Source organism: Myotis yumanensis, unplaced genomic scaffold, assembly GCF_028538775.1.
Source record: "Myotis yumanensis isolate MYYU_CA2020_CCGP unplaced genomic scaffold, mMyoYum1.0.hap1 SCAF_6, whole genome shotgun sequence".
NCBI classification, from domain to species: Eukaryota; Metazoa; Chordata; class Mammalia; order Chiroptera; family Vespertilionidae; genus Myotis; species Myotis yumanensis.
In genome coordinates this window covers 8274237-8291862 of record NW_027223757.1, presented here as the reverse complement: position 1 = coordinate 8291862, position 17626 = coordinate 8274237, and the positions used below count along the sequence as shown (strand labels likewise).

General features: G+C 45.3%; 1 protein-coding gene across 3 annotated transcripts in view; it reads right to left on the bottom strand.

Annotated features, from left to right (window-relative positions):
• Positions 1–17626, bottom strand: part of SYNE1 (spectrin repeat containing nuclear envelope protein 1) — a 384525-nt gene that overhangs the window by 5530 nt on the left and 361369 nt on the right. For all 3 annotated transcript variants that reach the window (XM_070417448.1, XM_070417449.1, XM_070417450.1), the window contains 8 exons: positions 15594–15736; positions 13130–13256; positions 11704–11915; positions 8875–9075; positions 7434–7562; positions 5899–6111; positions 4457–4549; positions 2825–2883 (listed from right to left, as the gene is read on the bottom strand). In XM_070417448.1, the coding sequence (XP_070273549.1) occupies positions 2825–2883; positions 4457–4549; positions 5899–6111; positions 7434–7562; positions 8875–9075; positions 11704–11915; positions 13130–13256; positions 15594–15736 (1177 nt within the window). The remainder of the gene's footprint in view (positions 1–2824; positions 2884–4456; positions 4550–5898; positions 6112–7433; positions 7563–8874; positions 9076–11703; positions 11916–13129; positions 13257–15593; positions 15737–17626) is intronic.

Here is a 17626-nt window from a genome sequence, read left to right as displayed (position 1 = left end):
CAAGAGCCCACTGTGCTGGCCTCCACGAAATCTGCCTGCCTTGCACATACTTTAAAATGAGGCGCTTTTTTACTCCTTTGCAGTGTTTCAGCCGGTTATTTGCCACTTCTCCCTGGGTCCTAGTTCTTGTGAGGAAGGTGCCAGAGACCAGAGGTGCCCTGGCAATCTTGCATTTCACAATTTGAAGCTTTGGAATGAAGTCACCAATTCACTCTATCCAGACTACAGAGGAATTATTCCTTTGCCTTGCTGGAAATTGGAGTAAAATCTTCCCATCTGTCAATTTCAATGATCGGCAGTTGAGTTGAGAAGTCTTATTGGAGATCAGGTTAGATCATTTCAAGTCCACGTGGAAGAGAAGTACCAGGTGGACCATCAAAAGCATTGCTTCAAGAGCATGCTTCTTAAATATATTTGATCTCAAAAATAATGAACAGTTATTACAAATGTATGCCCAGACAGTTTCCAAAGGCTTATCCTTTGAAGAAGTCTTGGGGAGCTTCTTGTAACTGATTTAGGGAATCTCTTCATTCTGACACCTTGCAGGTCTGTTAATGGCAGGGACCATACTATATTAATTTTGTAGGCCTGGGGCCTAAACATAGTAGCATTAATCCATATGTAGGCTTAGAATATTTTTAAGAAGACACAGAACAGTGTCTTCCATAAAATCAAACTGAAAATTACAGCAAGCATGCAACTGACATTATTAATATCTACTTTAAACCCAAAGAATATAAGAGCGTCTCCCTTCAAACTAATAAGCAGTTTCTTCCAATTCAGCCTCTCCTCTCTCTCAGGAAGAAGACACGTTGAACATGTTCCCACTGCAGATCGCTGGGGTCAAGACGCTAACCCGTGCGTGCTTCTGCAATAACCTTTCCAATTTGCTGGAGCAGTGCAAGATCAAACACAGGGTGCTCTCAGGCCTCGGTGTCAGGGAACACCGTGACACCTGGATTGCGAGTGGAGTTCATTCCTTCCCAGCAGACTCTGCATTTCAATGTCAGGGTTGGGCGCACCCCACTCAGAGGTGCCAAGGAGCTAAGAAGTCCGAGAATTCTCAGCATGTTCCGCCACAACCTGTCTGGCAAGGTGCTTGGTGAAGGTTGCCATTCAGGCGAAGGATCCCAGGCCCTCTGAGTAGCAAAGTGAACCTTGTGCTGTGTGCTCAGAGAGATGTTAATAAACAGCGCTGGGCAGAGCGGAGCCAAAAGGTGCCTTGGGGATGCCACCGCGAGAATGTGGCTGTCCCAGCCGCAAAGCCCTGTGAGGAGACACGGCGTAGCCCTGGCTGCCCTAAGAACCAGGCCTTTGACATTTTCAGAAAACCTGCGTGGTTGTCTGGAATAACTGAGGGAGCAGATGGAAGCGATATTTGGAAACCCGCAGGTGGTTGCTATGGGTGGTGTTTAATAACATAAGTGCTTTCCCCCTTTTCATTACCATCACTTATGCCAAGCCAAGAATTGGTCTCTGGTATCCTAAAAGGATGCTGCGGGGCTCCCATAGCAATATGCTCATGGCACGGTGGCAATTTAAGTGGAGAAGACGGACCATATAGAACGATGATCCGTCTAAAGCACGGTGGTTTTTTCTTGTTGGGGCCTAAAAAACCATCAGGGCACCTGAGGAAGTCCATCATACCTTCATTCACATTTCATTATTGATATTTTGTTATGGGCCATCCCCCCTCAAATGGTCTCCAAACCAAATCAAAGGGCAAGAAAAAAAACCAAAGTAAAGGGATGCCTAAACCCAGAAAGCACACCCAAATGCATTCTGCATTCGTTTAGCCGAGTGGGAACGACCAAAGGAAACAGCCATTCTCTTCCGTTCCTGGCTGGAAAGCCACGGCTATTCCTCAGGAGTTGTCTATGGCTCCACACGGCCTCCTCCCCCGCCCCCTCCCAGGAATGTTGATCCCAGCTCAGTGGGGCTGAGTTTCCAGGGGGACAAACTACTCTAACACTGAACTGCTTGGGACGGGAATGAAAAGTCAGCTCTGAGGACAGTGTTTCTATGCAGACAGCTGTCTGGGGAAGCGGGCGCTGACTAGTGAAGGGGCAGGGAGCACAGACATCACACCAGCAACGAAGCAGGCGAAGCACCGCTAGCTGCAGACACAGGGACTGCTGGGGGCGGGTGTGAAGCACAGGGTGGCGGTGGTGAGTGGGCTCTGGGCAGGGGCCCGCCCGGGGGGGGGGGGGGGGGCGCTGGGCAGGAGGGTGAGTGACTGAGTGTGCTGGGTGCGTGAAGAGAAATTTCGGGGGAAGCAGAAGAGAGAAGGTGCTTATAAATGTTAAATAACACTGAATTCGGACTTGCCATTTGGAGAATCCCAAACCCACAATCTGGATAAAACATGAAAAGAAAAGAAAAAGCCGGGGGTGTTAGTAGATTTTATTCAGATGTGTGGGTTTCTGGGAATGGTAAAATAATTCATTGATCGATTACCTGTCTTATTGTAAAATCTAGAAAGAAAGAGGATGATAAAAGTCTGCCATGACTCGAACAGCAGCTATGTTATGGGACGTATCGCATTCTAGGTGCACACAGGATACCACTGGATGAAAAGTTCCAGATGGCCTATGTAGTGTTAATCCCAATTTTGGTGGGGTCCAAATATTTCATGCTCTGAGATTCGCTTGCATTTTCCACTTAGAAAAGTCTCTTCCAATTTATTCCGAAAGGGTGTGCACTGAAATGAGTAATTTCTCAACTGCCCCAAGGCACACCCGAGAGAGGCCTATCAGCACCGTGGGCAATTTTCATCATCCTCTTGCAGTTCTAGAACAGTGTGGAAACCAGGAGAATAAGGTACCTGCTATGTGGACTGTTGACAGAGGGTCCAGGCTGTGAGAGACTACATTTGCCTCGTGGCTGTTTGCAATGAACAGGGGGTAAAGAAAGAAGAATGTTCAGTCCAGGCAAATAAAGACAAGCTACTGATGAAAATTAAACTAAAAATGCAGCAAAGGAAAAACAAATCAAATGAAATGATCAGTACCCATGATTAAGGAAACTGGCTTTTCTTTTGCGGAAGAAACGAGATAAATTTACATCGATGTTACTGGTCATCGAAGGGACATAAATTGTGGTTGGGAAGTCCACACCACAGTGGGCATATTTTCTCCTCCCACGTTTCATGGTAGAAACTAAAGTGACCATATGCTAGCCAAGCATCTCTATATACTTACAATAAAAATAAAGTTCAGCCCTGGCTTGTGTGGCTTAGTTGGGCGTCGTCCCACCCACCTAATGGTTGATGGTTCAATTCCCAGTCAGGCCACAGGCCCATGTTGCAGGATCAATCGCCAGTAGGGGGCGTGCAGGAGGCAGCCAATCAATGTTTCTCTCTCCCTCTCCTTTCCTCCCTCTCTAAAATTAATAAAAACATATTTTAAAAAATAATCATAAAGTTCAATATACCATGCCACACCATATTTTTTTTTCATATCTTCTAGAAAATAGTACCAAAATTCTTGACAGATAAAAAAAATAGTAACAACAGTAATAGGAAATTATTCTTCGTAAAGTGATGAAGACCCAACAAGTTAAAGACTCAAGTTACATAAAGACTAAAATTTGAATTGAAAAGCCAGTATTCCTTCACATTCTTAAACTAGGATCTATGGGAAACTAGTGAATGTAGTACGAAAAAAAAAAAAATCCTAAGGAAAGGTCATAACATTTATCAGCATAGAACTTGTGTTTATCACAACAAAAATGACAAATTAATGCTTCTAAAAACTAAGGACAATGGGATGATAATAAAAATGAATATAATCATAAAGCAGGACAAAAAAATAACAAAAACAAGCTTCTAATTACACAGAGAAATCAAGGTATAGAGTGTAGCAGGGGCTGACTGTGCTTCTGGGTGCCAGCGCGGCAGCCCCCACAGGCCTTGTGGGTGAAGCACCCTGAGCTGTTGCCATTTTGGGGGCCGCACAGTCACTGAAAACCTTCAGGACCACTCAGGAGCTTCCTTGCTTGAGAGTCAACAGATCCTCCACTTATCTTATCCATTCCATGGCCTCATGGGCGCCTTCGCCCACCTCTGGCGGGGGCACCCTTTTCGGTGGAACCTGGTTTTTTAGGTGGGCGGTGGCAGTGGTGGTTTGAAGGGAGGAGCCACCAAAGGGACCAGGGAACATCATTCTAGAGATGGCCCTTGGAGCAAGAAAAATAATGTGTCTCCCTGCACACCAACCCCACATGGAGCCCTGACTCTTTGGAAAAACAGAACCACTCTTTTCCGTTCCTGAGCGCAGGTGACGAGGGCACGTGGCAGGGTTGAGGAGACAGTGCTTCACTGGGTCACTGAGTGACACCCTCGTCTGTATGGGGATCCCTGCTTTGTCGGGGGAGAGACCCTGTGGACCCTGGTGGGTACAGATACTGTCACTCTCCAGTGTCCCTTCCCATGGGCCAACGACCAGCAGAAAGTTACCGTTCTCTGTCTGTTTGGGGTGCTTCTCCCTGACGTAGGACTCAGAGATCCCGAGGTGTCCAGTTCATCAGCAGAAGACCAGGAGGACAGATCCTACATAGGAAATAGATTCTTTTGATGACTCCACATCCCAGAGACAGATGGCTCTATAACACACAATGTGCTTCCTATCCCATCCCCATCCATCCCTCATATAAATCAAGCCATTCATTCCTTGGGAAAAGTAGAATCCGACAACTACAGGAAGATCGGGACCTAGGTCTTTTTTTTATATTATTGCTTAAAGTATTACAAAGGGTTCCCCCCGCCCTTGACAATCCCCTGGCCTCCCCTACCCCCCAGCCTAGGTCTCCTTGTGCATTGGGCTTTCCTGGCTGTTTGTCCCTTTTGGAAAATACAGCTACAGGGTCATTCTTACTGTGTCACATATAGATTTATTATTTCTCAGTGACATGGATATAAGTGAGTCTAAGTGCAGGAGGGGAAGGAATCTGCCTTAGAGCTACAGGTCACTCAGGCCAGAGAGACCAATTCGTTTGAGTTAGAAACGAAAGTCTCCCAGGAGCCTTTGAGCATCAGAGAAAACGTGTCGCTTCCAGCACTGCTGTTGCTTGCAGTTGACTGTTCTCTGACATTCTGAACGGAGGGCACAGTGCTTGTGTGTTCATACAGTATTTCACAGCGGAATGAAGTTTTACCAGGCACCTCTGCAGCTGCAAATGAACTTCTCCAAACCAATGCCACTCATGATGCAGCAGACCGAAGGAAAAAATAACAGAATACATGCGCACAGGACATTTTCTATGAATTAACTGCTGTTTGTGTCAGGAGAATTCAACCTTTTAGGCTGAATCATATGCAAATAATTGGTTGTGATGTATCATGGCTATGGTACAGAAAATACGTTAATTCTTAACTAAACAGGGTAAAATGTCACAGTAGTGGTGGTGTGAGGTTAGCAGCGACAATTACAGGAGGTTTCCTGGGTGTGGCAGAATCAAAAGCAGTGTGTCCTATTATAAAAGTTTATAAGTCCTGCCCAGCTGGTGTGGCTCAGTGGTTGAGCATCAACTTATGAACCAGGAGGTCGAAGTTTGATTCCAGGTCAGTGCACATGCCTGGGTTGCTGGCTCGATCTCCAGTGTGGGGCGTGCAGGAGGCAGTCAATCAATGATTGTCTCTCATCACTGATGTTTCTATCTCTCTCTCCCTCTCCTTTCCTCTCTGAAATAAATAATAAAACAAAATTATATATATATATGTATATATATATTATTTTTTTTTTTAAAAAAAGACTATAAGTCTCTTTCTTATTTTGAGACCGGACTTGCAGGAGCCATGACAATGAGTGGAAACTCAAAGACATTCTGAAATGGACAAGGATGATGCTTCCTTGATGCTCTGTAGGAAAGGCTACACAGTGCTGCCTGCTGAGCGCTTACCTGCTGACTGCTCGACATGTCCAGTAACTTCTCCAGCTCCTTGAGATGACGACCGACCTCCTTTAAGAGCAGTTTGAGCCGATTTCCAATCACATGGACCTTTTCTTTGGCTTCTAAGCAGTCTGTGCCTTCAGCGTTCACCAACAGCTGGCAAGACATGTCTTGCAGGGAGGCCACTTTGAGCTGGGATTCCAAGAGCTCCTGCCTTATTTGCTATGTATAGAGTAAGAAACATTTCTTTAAGGATGTCTGATCATTAGGGAAAGTCTCTACAGAGCAGAATGACATCCCTTTAACTTACTGGACACTTATGCCTGAGCCTCGGAATGCTGAGCTCACACAGGAAGGATAGAGCCGCTATGGCATTTGGGAAACAGGGACCTGTGTTCTACTCTTGCCTCCGCCAAAACCATTCCCTAAGACCCCTGAGCCTTTTGGATGTGAATTTTGCTTCTTTGGTAAAATGATGATATTATTTCTTGCCTGATCCACAGTAAGTATTCTTGGGTTCAGCTTAGTAAATATATGTGAAAGTACTTAAAATAGAAAGCATTATGCAAATGAGACATAAGATAGTCTTTTAAACAGAACAGGAAAGCATTACCATAAATGTATCAGACCTCCAGTATGTCTAGATTCACTCAGATATCTGTTCAAGATTTAAAAATGATATGTGGTGATTTATCATTTACAGCTTAAAGCCTGAGGTTCTAAGTCTAGTGGAAATGCAGTCGCATCACTATTTCCTCTTATATTCTAAGACCTTTATGGTACTGAATTAGAAGCGACCAATTCTGCTGGTTAGGTTAGTGAGTGTTAAATGGTAAGAAATAACATCTAAAAAATGCAGAAAGCTACAAAATTCAACTCATTTTCTCCTAATGGGATGCAAATCTGCTTCTGTATCGTCTGTGAAGTCACCTAAGTACGCTGTATGTTATATTGTCCACAGTTCTTTGTATGAGAATCTACCCAGAAATTTTGCAAGTTTCCTTCAGAAGTTAGTGCTGGAAAGTTTCTCACTCCCTGAGAACTGGTATGCTTCCTTTTTGTCAGATAATGAAAATAAGTGAAGTCATCACGTTTCCCTTTTTGTCTTAACTTTCAGGAAACTTGATGTTGAGGTTAATGTAGAATTCGATTCACTTACTAGTAATTCCTCTTACAAAGCCCTAATGTTCTCTATTTTAATAGTTGTAATGAATGTCCTTTTATTATACACCACCTCATATACTTTTGGGACAGGGATGTAACAAATCCAGTTTAAATGAAAAATAAGTGTAATTCACCAAAGACCTGCTTTAATAAAAACAAGTTACTTAAGATTAGAACAGCTAAGATTTCTACAATTGAGCCATGGCTTTAGAACCAGATTCTAAAGCTAGTCGATGTCCTTTTCTGTGCACGTATTTGCTTCACAAAAATTAACTTAGAGACTATAACTTAAAAGGTAAAAAATATAACCCTTTATTTTCTTGCAAATGAAAGGGATCACTGCTAAAACAACCAGAGGCTGCGGCGTTCACACATCTTACCGTAAGCTGCTTGTGCTGGTCCTGCAGTATTTCTGCATCGAGGTGAGAATCGATAGGAACAATTTCATTTTTCCTCCTGTCGATGTTCTCCAGCATGAGAAGCAAGCCATGACTCATCTCATGGAAATCCTAGGGAAAAAGTACAGAGCAGAAATCATCTTGAATAATATAGTTTTCTTTCACACACAGCTTACATTTCTATTCTTTTTTCCTTTTTTACATTTCTATTCTTTACAACTGCTACCATTGGCAAAGACACGTTGGCTTTACGATCTTAGACACAACTCCTTTCTGAGCAAGGTGCTTGTGCTGTTGTAATTCTTGGAGGTCACATTCTTCCCAAAAGCACCTAATTTATTACTGGGGGGAAGATTCAGACATAAGGAAAATTGGTTCAAAATACAAAATACTTTAGAAATTTCTAGGGCTATTATGAAGTTTGGAAGGAAGCAGCTCTGACCCCTTCTCATCTCCCTGAATTCAAATCTTCCCATCTTTTTAAGGCCTAAATCCAATCCCTGTGCCCTTCATCCATCCATTTGTTCATTCATTTATTTAACGTATAGTTCATGAACATCTCCTGGGTGAAACACACTGTACTAGGAGGGGGTGCAGGGTTGAAACCACAGCTTGGGTACCTGCTATCAAGGAACAGGCTTCACACCCTGAAAGGGCTTCCCTTCGTGTCCAGAATACAACCCAAGCTCCTTGCCAGGACCTACCAGGCCCCGCATGATCTCATTCCTGATCATCTGCCTGATGGTTCTCATCACTCCTGCCTCTCTGACTGCATTCTGATCACACTGGCCTCTGCTCTGTCCTTGGAGACACTAAGCCCTTTCCATTTGTTCTATCTCCTTCATGGATCCATCCTCCCAATGTCAGCTCAAAGATGCTTAGAACTTCCCTGAACTCCCCCCCAAAGTGGCTTTTCTCAAGTCCTCTGATCAACATCTGGAAGCATCTTGGTTAACCATGGAATTGCATTTTTATTGTCTGTTTTCCCCAACAAGAGAGGCTGTGGTGTATCATGACTGCTTAGTGCAATGCCTGTCAGACAGCGAGACCGGGCCAGTGTGGTATGAATGAGTAAGTATTTGTAATGCTCACTGTGGTGTTCAGAAACTGTCTTCCGGTGTGCTCAGTAAATGTCTGTTGAATGAATGAATGCCATGAATGAGTAGAAGAAGGAGTGGTGGGGCCGAGATGAACTTGTGGGAAGAGTCTCTCGTTAGCTGGACAGAAGGTGGGTTCTGGCTGCTCTGAACTGCTGTTCACATGTACACATTCTCTACTCAAATAAAATGTTTGGGCACAATGTGATCGCACTAAGATATTGACTCTGGGGAGCAACCGCATCCCTCTGGTGACCTTAGTAAACCAAGTCACAGACTCGGCACACGTGTGAGTGGGAGCATAGTCTGCCCAAAGCCCCGCGGACCTGACACTGCATCAGCGCGCCCTGAAGCAGGCCCCGCCACTCCTCCAGCAGGGAGCACACCCGGTCCCAGCGCGCGTTCATCTGGGACAGGCGGTCCTGCAGGGCCTGGCTCTCCTCGCCGCCCGTCTGCGTGAACTCGGAGCTGCACAGGTTGATGGAGAGGATGATGGCTTTGCGGTGATCCACGGCTTTCTGCAGCTCCTACAAAGAGGAAGGAGAACAACCAAATAAGGAAAATAACGATAAAAATATTTAAAAAATAGTCTAAGGCCTTTGGAAAGGCTTCACCCAAATAAAAAGATCCATGAATACAAACTGGGCCTTAACAGGATGTCCAGATAAGTTACAGTGAGTTCACACCACTGAGAACCGTGCTGCAGCTACAAGAGCTGGACTAGATGTACACTTGACAACATGAATAGATCTCAGTAAAATATGGGGCAGAGTGAAAGAGTCAGAAACAGAATGATATGTGCAACACAACAGCATGTGTGTAATTTAAAATACACGCGCTCACACACAAATCTACTTTTTTTTGAATGAATATACAGGAACAAAGAATACTCATTAAATATTTCAGAATGGTTGCTATGGGTCTGAGGAATGAGAATTAAAAAGCAGTCTGTGCACGCGTGCGCGCGCGCGTGTGTGTGTGTGTGGGGAGGAGTGGGGGGCGGGGTACATAAATAAAATTAAGAGGCATTTCACAGGAAGCAACCATGACCCTCTGCAATAAAATAAGGAATATGAGTAACTTGACCCCCCGGCATGGGATTTCAACAACAAAATGAAACAAAACCGGGCTCCAACAGTTCTGAGCAGCAGGAAATGCACTTTTTGTCCTAGTGCAACAATCCCATCTCAATAGACCAGTGGTACTCAGAGTTCTGTGCATGAGAACAGAATGGGAAACTGGGTGAGAAAGCAGATTCCTGGGCCCGGGCCTCCAGCTGTTCCAACTCAATCGGCACAGATAGCGGCTCCCAGGCTGAGGACACTGGCTACGTCACAGGCCACCTTCTGGTGATGGCTAGGCGCATGAGTTGGGTATTTCATCAGCTAACCAATTTAGTTTGATCACACACACACACACACACACACACGTGCCTGGATGCAACTGATTTTTACTTTGTGCATTTCCTAAAAACCTAGAACGAAATTCCAAGAACTTGAAAGCATGATTATGTATTGATGGAATAGCGAGGTTGTTTAAACATGCCTAGATCAAGTTAGGGTGAGTGATCCTGCAAATCCCACCCACCCAGGCTACATTTTCTTAGAATTTCTCACTTTTCTGTGGTGTTTCCAACTTTTCTTAATTTTTCAATTTTCAATAGATTCTAAACAAACTGAATATATAGTCAACCACAAAGACAGTATAAGACGGAGGGATATTGTGGAAAGATAGTTGGTGATGCCACAGATTTATCCTCAGAAAACAGATAGGATTCTGGGGGAGGGGTACAGGCTGACCGCCAGGGTCTCACTCCTCCACCCTCATCTCGCTTAGATCAGACCTGGATCAGCATTTGATCCACCACCTTTATAAGGAATTTGGTTTTAATGCAATGCCGCCCTACATTTTCCTGGAGAGAAACTCAAGGAATTTAAGTACTCTAGAAAAAAAAAAAATGCTTCTTATGCCAGGCTGATGTGGCTCACTGGTTGAGCGTGACCTATGAACCAGGAAGTCACAATTCAATTCCTGGTCAGTACACATGCCCGGGTTGTGGGCTTGATCCCCAATGTGTGGAGTGCAGGAGGCAACTGATCAATGATTCTCTCTCATCATTGATATTTCTAGCTCTCTCTCCCTCTCCATTCCTCTCTGAAATCAATAAAAATATGTTTTAAAAATAAAAGAAAAAAATGCACCGTATAATCCAGGTGATGCAACTGCATCTCTCATCTGACCCGTCCTCCTTAAATTGATGGGCTGGGCAAGGCTCCTTTCAAAGAAGACGTTTGAACATCTGTGGGGAAGACTCATTTCTCTGTTTGAAAATGTAAAACACAACCACCACCAGAGCAAGCCATAAACACATCACTTCCAGATCCACAGCGTGTGCTGACACCAGAGGCGCACAAAAGCGGCAGCGCCTAATCCTCCACCCCAGGGAGCCTGGGCTGCTCCCTCCTGAGGAAGAGCACACCTCGGTGCTCTCCAAGCAGAAAGACAGGATCCAAAGAGTTATCAGAACGGAACTGGGCCCTCACTCCACAGCGCGCTTACAGAAGTCTGCGATACCAATGCATTTCAGTAGCCGGGCTGAGGAGGATTTCTAGGATCTGGAGATGGAGTGAAAGGAAGTGATCTTGGATCCTGCACCCAGACAGGAAATGCCAGAAGTCCTGCTCACCCCAGAACGTCAAATGATTTTATTAGGTCTCCACACCCTCACACACATAAAGTCTTGGAGAAGATTTCTCTCCAGCTTTAGGTAGAGACTTGTAGGACCGTGGGAATATCTCATATCTCATTTCCCTTAGAAGAGGTGAAATAGGTCCTAGGGTACCTGGGTGGTTCAAAATTTTAATTGATCATTTAAAAACACCAATTCATTAAATCATACATAATTATTTACATGGGGGCTATTTCTACAACGTGTTCCATCTTCCTGTCCTTCCAAACCTTCTCTATAAGCTCTGCTTAGGGAAGGGGGGGGGGGGGCAGGAGGGGGAGAGCACAGAAGGTCCCTGTGACCTTCTGCTGACAATTTCCCTACTGCTGCATCACAGCAACACAGCTAGGCTCGTGGCTGCACCTGCTCAGGCCTCCCACGGGTCGCACCTGTCTGGCTGCTCTGGGAAAGGCCAAGGGCAGCTCACCTTGAGCTTTTTGATTTGCAGCTCAATGGACTGGATGTCGGTGCTGAGCTCCAGGCGCCGGAGCTGCTCCAGCTCCTCCTCCGTCGCCCCCAGCCAGGTCCAGATGTTGTTCAGGTCGGAGCCGAACTGCTGCCACTTCTGGAGGTTCTGTTTCATCCGCAGCTCCTTGCTCAGGGCCTGCGCCTGGATGAGCTCCCACCGGTCAATCACACCTGCGAGACAGGACGTGCACACAATGGCAGGCATTCTCCTCCACGTGCTGGGTTTGGGGAAGGCTGGGAGCGTGCACTGGGCTGACTTTAATAGCAACAGAGAGAAAGGAATCCCCCGGGCATGTCTGTTTCCGTCAGCTGTAAAGAATAGCATCACGGCTGTTCTTCCGGTCTGCATTTTTAATGGTGATGGAGTAAAAAAACAAATAAAAAGAGCTACATGGGGTTTAACACTGCAAAGAGCTTTATGAAGTAATGAGCAGCAGTGTGCCCAAAGAGAACATTCAATTCTTGACGTCTCTCTGCAAGAGAGCTCTGAGAGTATACATGTAAAATGCCTGACTAGCCCGGGCGGCTGGCTCAGTGGGTGAGCATTGACCTATGGGCCAGGAGATCACATTTTGATTCCCGGTCAGGGCACATGCCCGGGTTGTGGGCTCGATTCCTAGTAGGGGGCCTGCAGGAGGCAGACCATCAATGATTCTCTCTCATCATTGATGTTTCTCTTTCTCTCTCTCCCTCTCCTTTTCTCTCTGAAATCAATAAAAAAATTGCGGGAAGCTATCCATTGTCAAACACTACCATGAAAGTGCAACAAGGAACTCGGAAGGCTGATGAACCTTGAGCTTTTGCAAGGGCTAAAGCTATGCACCAATTGTTCTGTCGAGATCGTGGTGGCTCGAAGCAATGTCCTGACCTAATAGTCTCAAAGTAAATCTTTACTAATATTTACTAACCTTTGAGATAGTCTGTCTGCTACTGAATTGCCGTGCCTAACTGAGGGGAAGATGTGTATCTAAAAACTGAATAAAAACTAACAGGTCCAGGGCTTCAGAGAGCTTCTCCACTACAGGGAAGTTTCCACCTGGTTCCCCCATGATTTCTAAATTCATATTTCTTGTCTAGTGTTTTCATTTGTGCATCGGCCCCTTCTTCAGATCCAGAACCCTAGCCATGCTAGTTGTGGCATCACAAAAATATTTAAAATATAAAATAAAATAAAATAAAATAAAGTGCCTGACTAGTGACAGTAGGGACAGTGCACTGAAGTGGAGGGGACATTTCACCTCCCTCTTTGTCACAGGAGATCATTGGGACACAGAGACAAGTTCTCGGGACGGAAATGTGTAGACGGAGGTAAGCGACACTCGGGTACAACAACGTGCTTCCGAGCCTTCCACGCCCCTGCCTTGCCCTGAGCGGCACTCACTCACCGGCCGTCTGGGCTTCAGTGCTGTTCAGGTTCACGAAGCCGGGGAAGTTCTCCTCTTCCTCCTTCAGCTGGTGCTCCAGCCTCCTCACCGAGTCGATGCTGCCGCTGCACTCTGCCAGCAGTTTCATCTGTTTGGACCCAGAAAACAGGCCCCGTCACCAGGCTCTCACATTCCCACGCGTGCAAGGGCTTCTGGGGAAATGTCTTTGTAGTTCCTCAGAAAGCACAGCGGCTGTGCCACTCTGCTAAACAAGGCCAAGTTCAAAAGCATGCTTCTTACACATGTGACACCTCCATACACACATAAAGCAAGGCTCAAAGATATACTTTGCATATGTGCTTTTGCATGGGAAGTCCTCAAAACATTTTTGAAATTAAGTTTATCAATCAAGACAGACTAGGCCCTGCTCAGGTAGCTCAGCTGACTGGAGCGTTCTCTCGATACGCCAAGGTTGTGGGTTTGACTCTCTGTAAGGGCACATACAGGAAGCAACCAATGAATGCTTATAGAAGTGGAACGGCAGACCCATGTTTCTCTCTCCTTTCCTCCCTTGCTTCTTCCCTTCCCGCTCTCTCTTTAAAATCAATAAATTAAAAAAAAATAACAAAGACAGATTAAACCCGTCTTGGGTTTAAACTCGGAGCCCTGAGCTGGTATTACATAACATAATTTCTGGCAAGTTGCTCCCTCTTTCTTAAACTGAAAAGTGGAAACAATAATATTACCACAAATCTCAAAGGAACAGTTTTTTGCATTAAGTAATTAAAATACTTAAAAGCATAAAGCAATATTAAAACCAGCTGCTTCATGAGAAACTGGAACCATTGCTTAATAGGTATTAAGGGAATAAAGTCTAATATCAAAGGAGAAGCTTCCAACTCCATGCTTAGTAGCATGGTATTCGAAGATTAAAGGAACACATCATTTCAAGGCATGCCTGCTCTACTGACCATAAAGTCACCTTTTAAAACCTGTAACAAATCACATTGCTATTAAGTGACTTTGATTGCTTTTGATTGAGGTTGACTATAATCTCAGGGATGTCAGCACTGACCTCAGGAAACTATATCATATTTTGCAAAAAGAGGTTTCACTCTAATAGAAGTCGGTGTAATAGGCCAGATTGGACAGGAAGTGAACTCATGATTGGTCACTCTTCTGTAATTGTGGGGATGTGAAGATCAGCATATGCAACTAGAATGGTTCTCTTCCCTGATTTCAAAAAGCAGTCTGTGTGACTTTGGAAAATTACCATTTCTTTCCTGCCCTAGCCAGTTTTGCTCAGTGGATAGAGCAGCGGTTCTCAACCTGTGGGTTGCGACCCCTTTGGGAGTCGAATGACCCTTTCACAGGGGTCACCTAAGACCATCGGAAAACACATATATAATTACATATTGTTTTTGTGATTAATCACTATGCTTTAATTATGTTCAATTTGTAACAATGAAATTGGGGGTCACCACAACATGAGGAACTGTATTAAAGGGTCGCCGCATGAGGAAGGTTGAGAACCACTGGGATAGAGCATCAGCCCACAGATTGAAGGGTTTGATTCAGGTCAAAGGCATGTATCTCGGTTGCAGGCTCGATCCCTGGCCCTGGTCGGGAAGCAACCAATCATTGTGTCTCTCTCACATCAATGTTTCTCTCTGTCTCTCCCCCTCCCTGCCACTCTGTCTAAAAATCAATGGAAAAAATATCCTCGGGTGAGGATTAACAACAACAAAAAATATTTCTTTCCTTTTACTCGGCAGTCTCTGGGGTGGGAAAAGAAGGTTTGAGGCCTGGATGAGATTTCCTTTCAGACTCTCTTGCTTGAATATGTGTAGAAAAATAGGTAGTTCTCTGGGAAAAATTATTTGGTCAGTAACTTGAACAGAGCAAATAAAGTCATTATATACTTTCCTAAGAGCTTTTAAAAAAAAAAGGAGCGGTAATATATACACTCTCTTGCTATCTTTCCCACAAATTCCTTGTTAGAATTGTTTTCTCCAGAATGAACATACTAAAAACAGAAGACAAACACATTCCCAAGGCCATCCAGTGAATCAATAAGCCCAAGAAAAGAACTTAAAAAATGCTTTGTTAGTAATCTATTAGCTAAAATCTGTTGCTCCGAGGATCAGCATGGTCCAAACACCATTAGCTGAACTTGGAAAAATGCCTAATCACTTTCGGGAGCCAGAGCATTTTGTTACTTTCGATGAAACGGATTTCACTAAGTTCTCTGTGTAAAGGAACAGGCTGGCCGTTGCAGTAGGTTAGTGCGCCTGCCATGGTCCAGCTAGACGCGACAGGTAACCTGCTGCTAACAGGGCTTTGTTTTGCACACCCACGCCTGAGTTCAAGGGCAGCGTGGTGTTTGGAGAGCTCATAAAGCCTTCGTGCCCCAGACAAATTGTTCTCTGTCACACAACTGTGACTTCCAGGTACCTGTCCGCATCCCGGAGGTCAGGATACTCACGTAGCCGTGGTAGCTGGCGTCCAGCTCTGGTCCTGTGGGAGTTTTGCTGCGGATGATATCTTCTGTTTGCTGCATCCGAAGGCGGCTGTCGTCCAAGGCTTTGCCCAGTTGTCGGATCTGTGACTCTAAGGCACTGGGATCCCCTGCAGGGTCAACCATAAGAGTTTTTACAAGCTTTGCAAGCGTGACCTTCAAGAAGCTTAAGAAATCATTGCAGTTAAAGCTGTAGAGAAACAGCATGGGTGAGGGCAATTATAAAGCAAGTTTAGTACTGACGTGCTGGTGAGGTAGAGGTTTAAAGGACCAGACCGATGAATGTGCTTCACTAAGAGTCCGAGCTGCCTGGGTACTGCAAAGGGCTCAGCAGTGGGTTCTATCAGCCCCTGTGCCTGCCCCCTTTTACAGTGGATCCCCTGAAAATCTGCACACTGTGAGCTGTGGAAGGCCTTTCTAAAAACCTCGTCTGCTCCCCAAGAACTGCAAGGCAGCTACTTGTCATGCTCCCTCTGCAGTCACTTCTGAAGCAGAAGACGACACGGCCTCTCATTTTCCTTTCTGCATCTCAGCAGAAGACAGTGCCCCTGACGTGCCAGGTGGCTGTGTCATTCACTTAAGGCAGGACAGGACTTCAAGGTAGCCAAGAAAAGACTCGCTCAAGATAGGTATGTATGGAAACAGCAAACGAGCAATGACTTGCTTTTGTTTAAAACTTGAATCAAAAGCAGGAGAAAGCTAAGATTTTAGCATTTCCCTCTCGGCTTGCTCTTCCTCACAGCCTAGAACTCCTGGCTCAGGCTCCTTGCAGAGATGCAATACCTCTTAGCAAAATTATTTGCATGCGTGTGGGCATGCATGTGTGTGTGCATGCGGTGGTGTGCTTGCATGTGTGTATTGCAGTCTTCGACCTGAACAAGAACATGGATTATCAGAGTGAAGCCAGCACAGGGTGAAAGCAGAGCAGATATCAGTAAGCCTTATGACTTTTTGTTTAAAGGTCTTCTAACTACACCTGGAAGAGGTCTCGCTGGGAACCAGGCTGTCATCATCTCAGCAATGGTACTTTGCTTCCTGTCCTTTTGTTTTAAAAAATTTCAGTGTGAACTAATAACCCAGTAATTCATTACCACATCACTGTGTTCCAACCCTACGCTCCACCCTCCTCCAAATTACTGACCCTGAACTACATCCAGTTTGTCTAGTGCTGTGGTCGGCAAACTGCGGCTCGCGAGCCACATGCGGCTCTTTGGCCTCTTGAGTGTGGCTCTTCCACAAAATACCGTCTTCTGTGCATGGGCCACGAAGTTTCAATTGCACTGTATGTGCGTGCCCACACGTGGTATTTTGTGGTATTTTGTAAAGAGCCACACTCAAGGGGCCAAAGAGCCACATGTGGCTCGCAAGCTGCAGTTTGCCAACCACGGGTCTAGTGCAACGTTAAGCAAAACTGGTTTCATGTTTCTTTCTTTCATTTTTCTTGTTTCAGGAATCCTTCTGTCCTGAAATAAAAATCTACGTCTTAAGGCACTGTGGAATACAATTTTCATTTCAAAGTATTTATATGTGGTTAGACTTACTAACCACATTGACACAGAGCTGAACATCTGGTCTCAGTCCTTGTCTAATGTGTGACCCCTGAGATCAGGAGGATGAACAGCGGCCCAAGGTCACCCATGCAGGCTGGTGGTTCAACCAGAGCCTGAGCCCTGACCCTCCAGTCAGAGGGAGGTGGACGACCCATCAAAGCCACGAAGTCAGGGCTGCTACAACCCCACCGGGCACCGGGGCACACGTGCTGAAGACCAGGGCTTCCGTCCCCTGTTCTCTGTTGCTGATGGGCATTGCAGGTGTGCACCTCATGAGGCTGATCACCACTGAGCAGGCGAGAAGTTACTGCACTTGGCTATTCAGATCTTACTCTTGGTGTTGCTTAACCTCGTGTTTGTTTTGTTTCATTTGTTTTTGTTCTCATGGTACAGCAGTCAGAAGAGAAGATTCTGCCTTAACATGCTTGTGCCACAGAGCCGAGAGAGGGA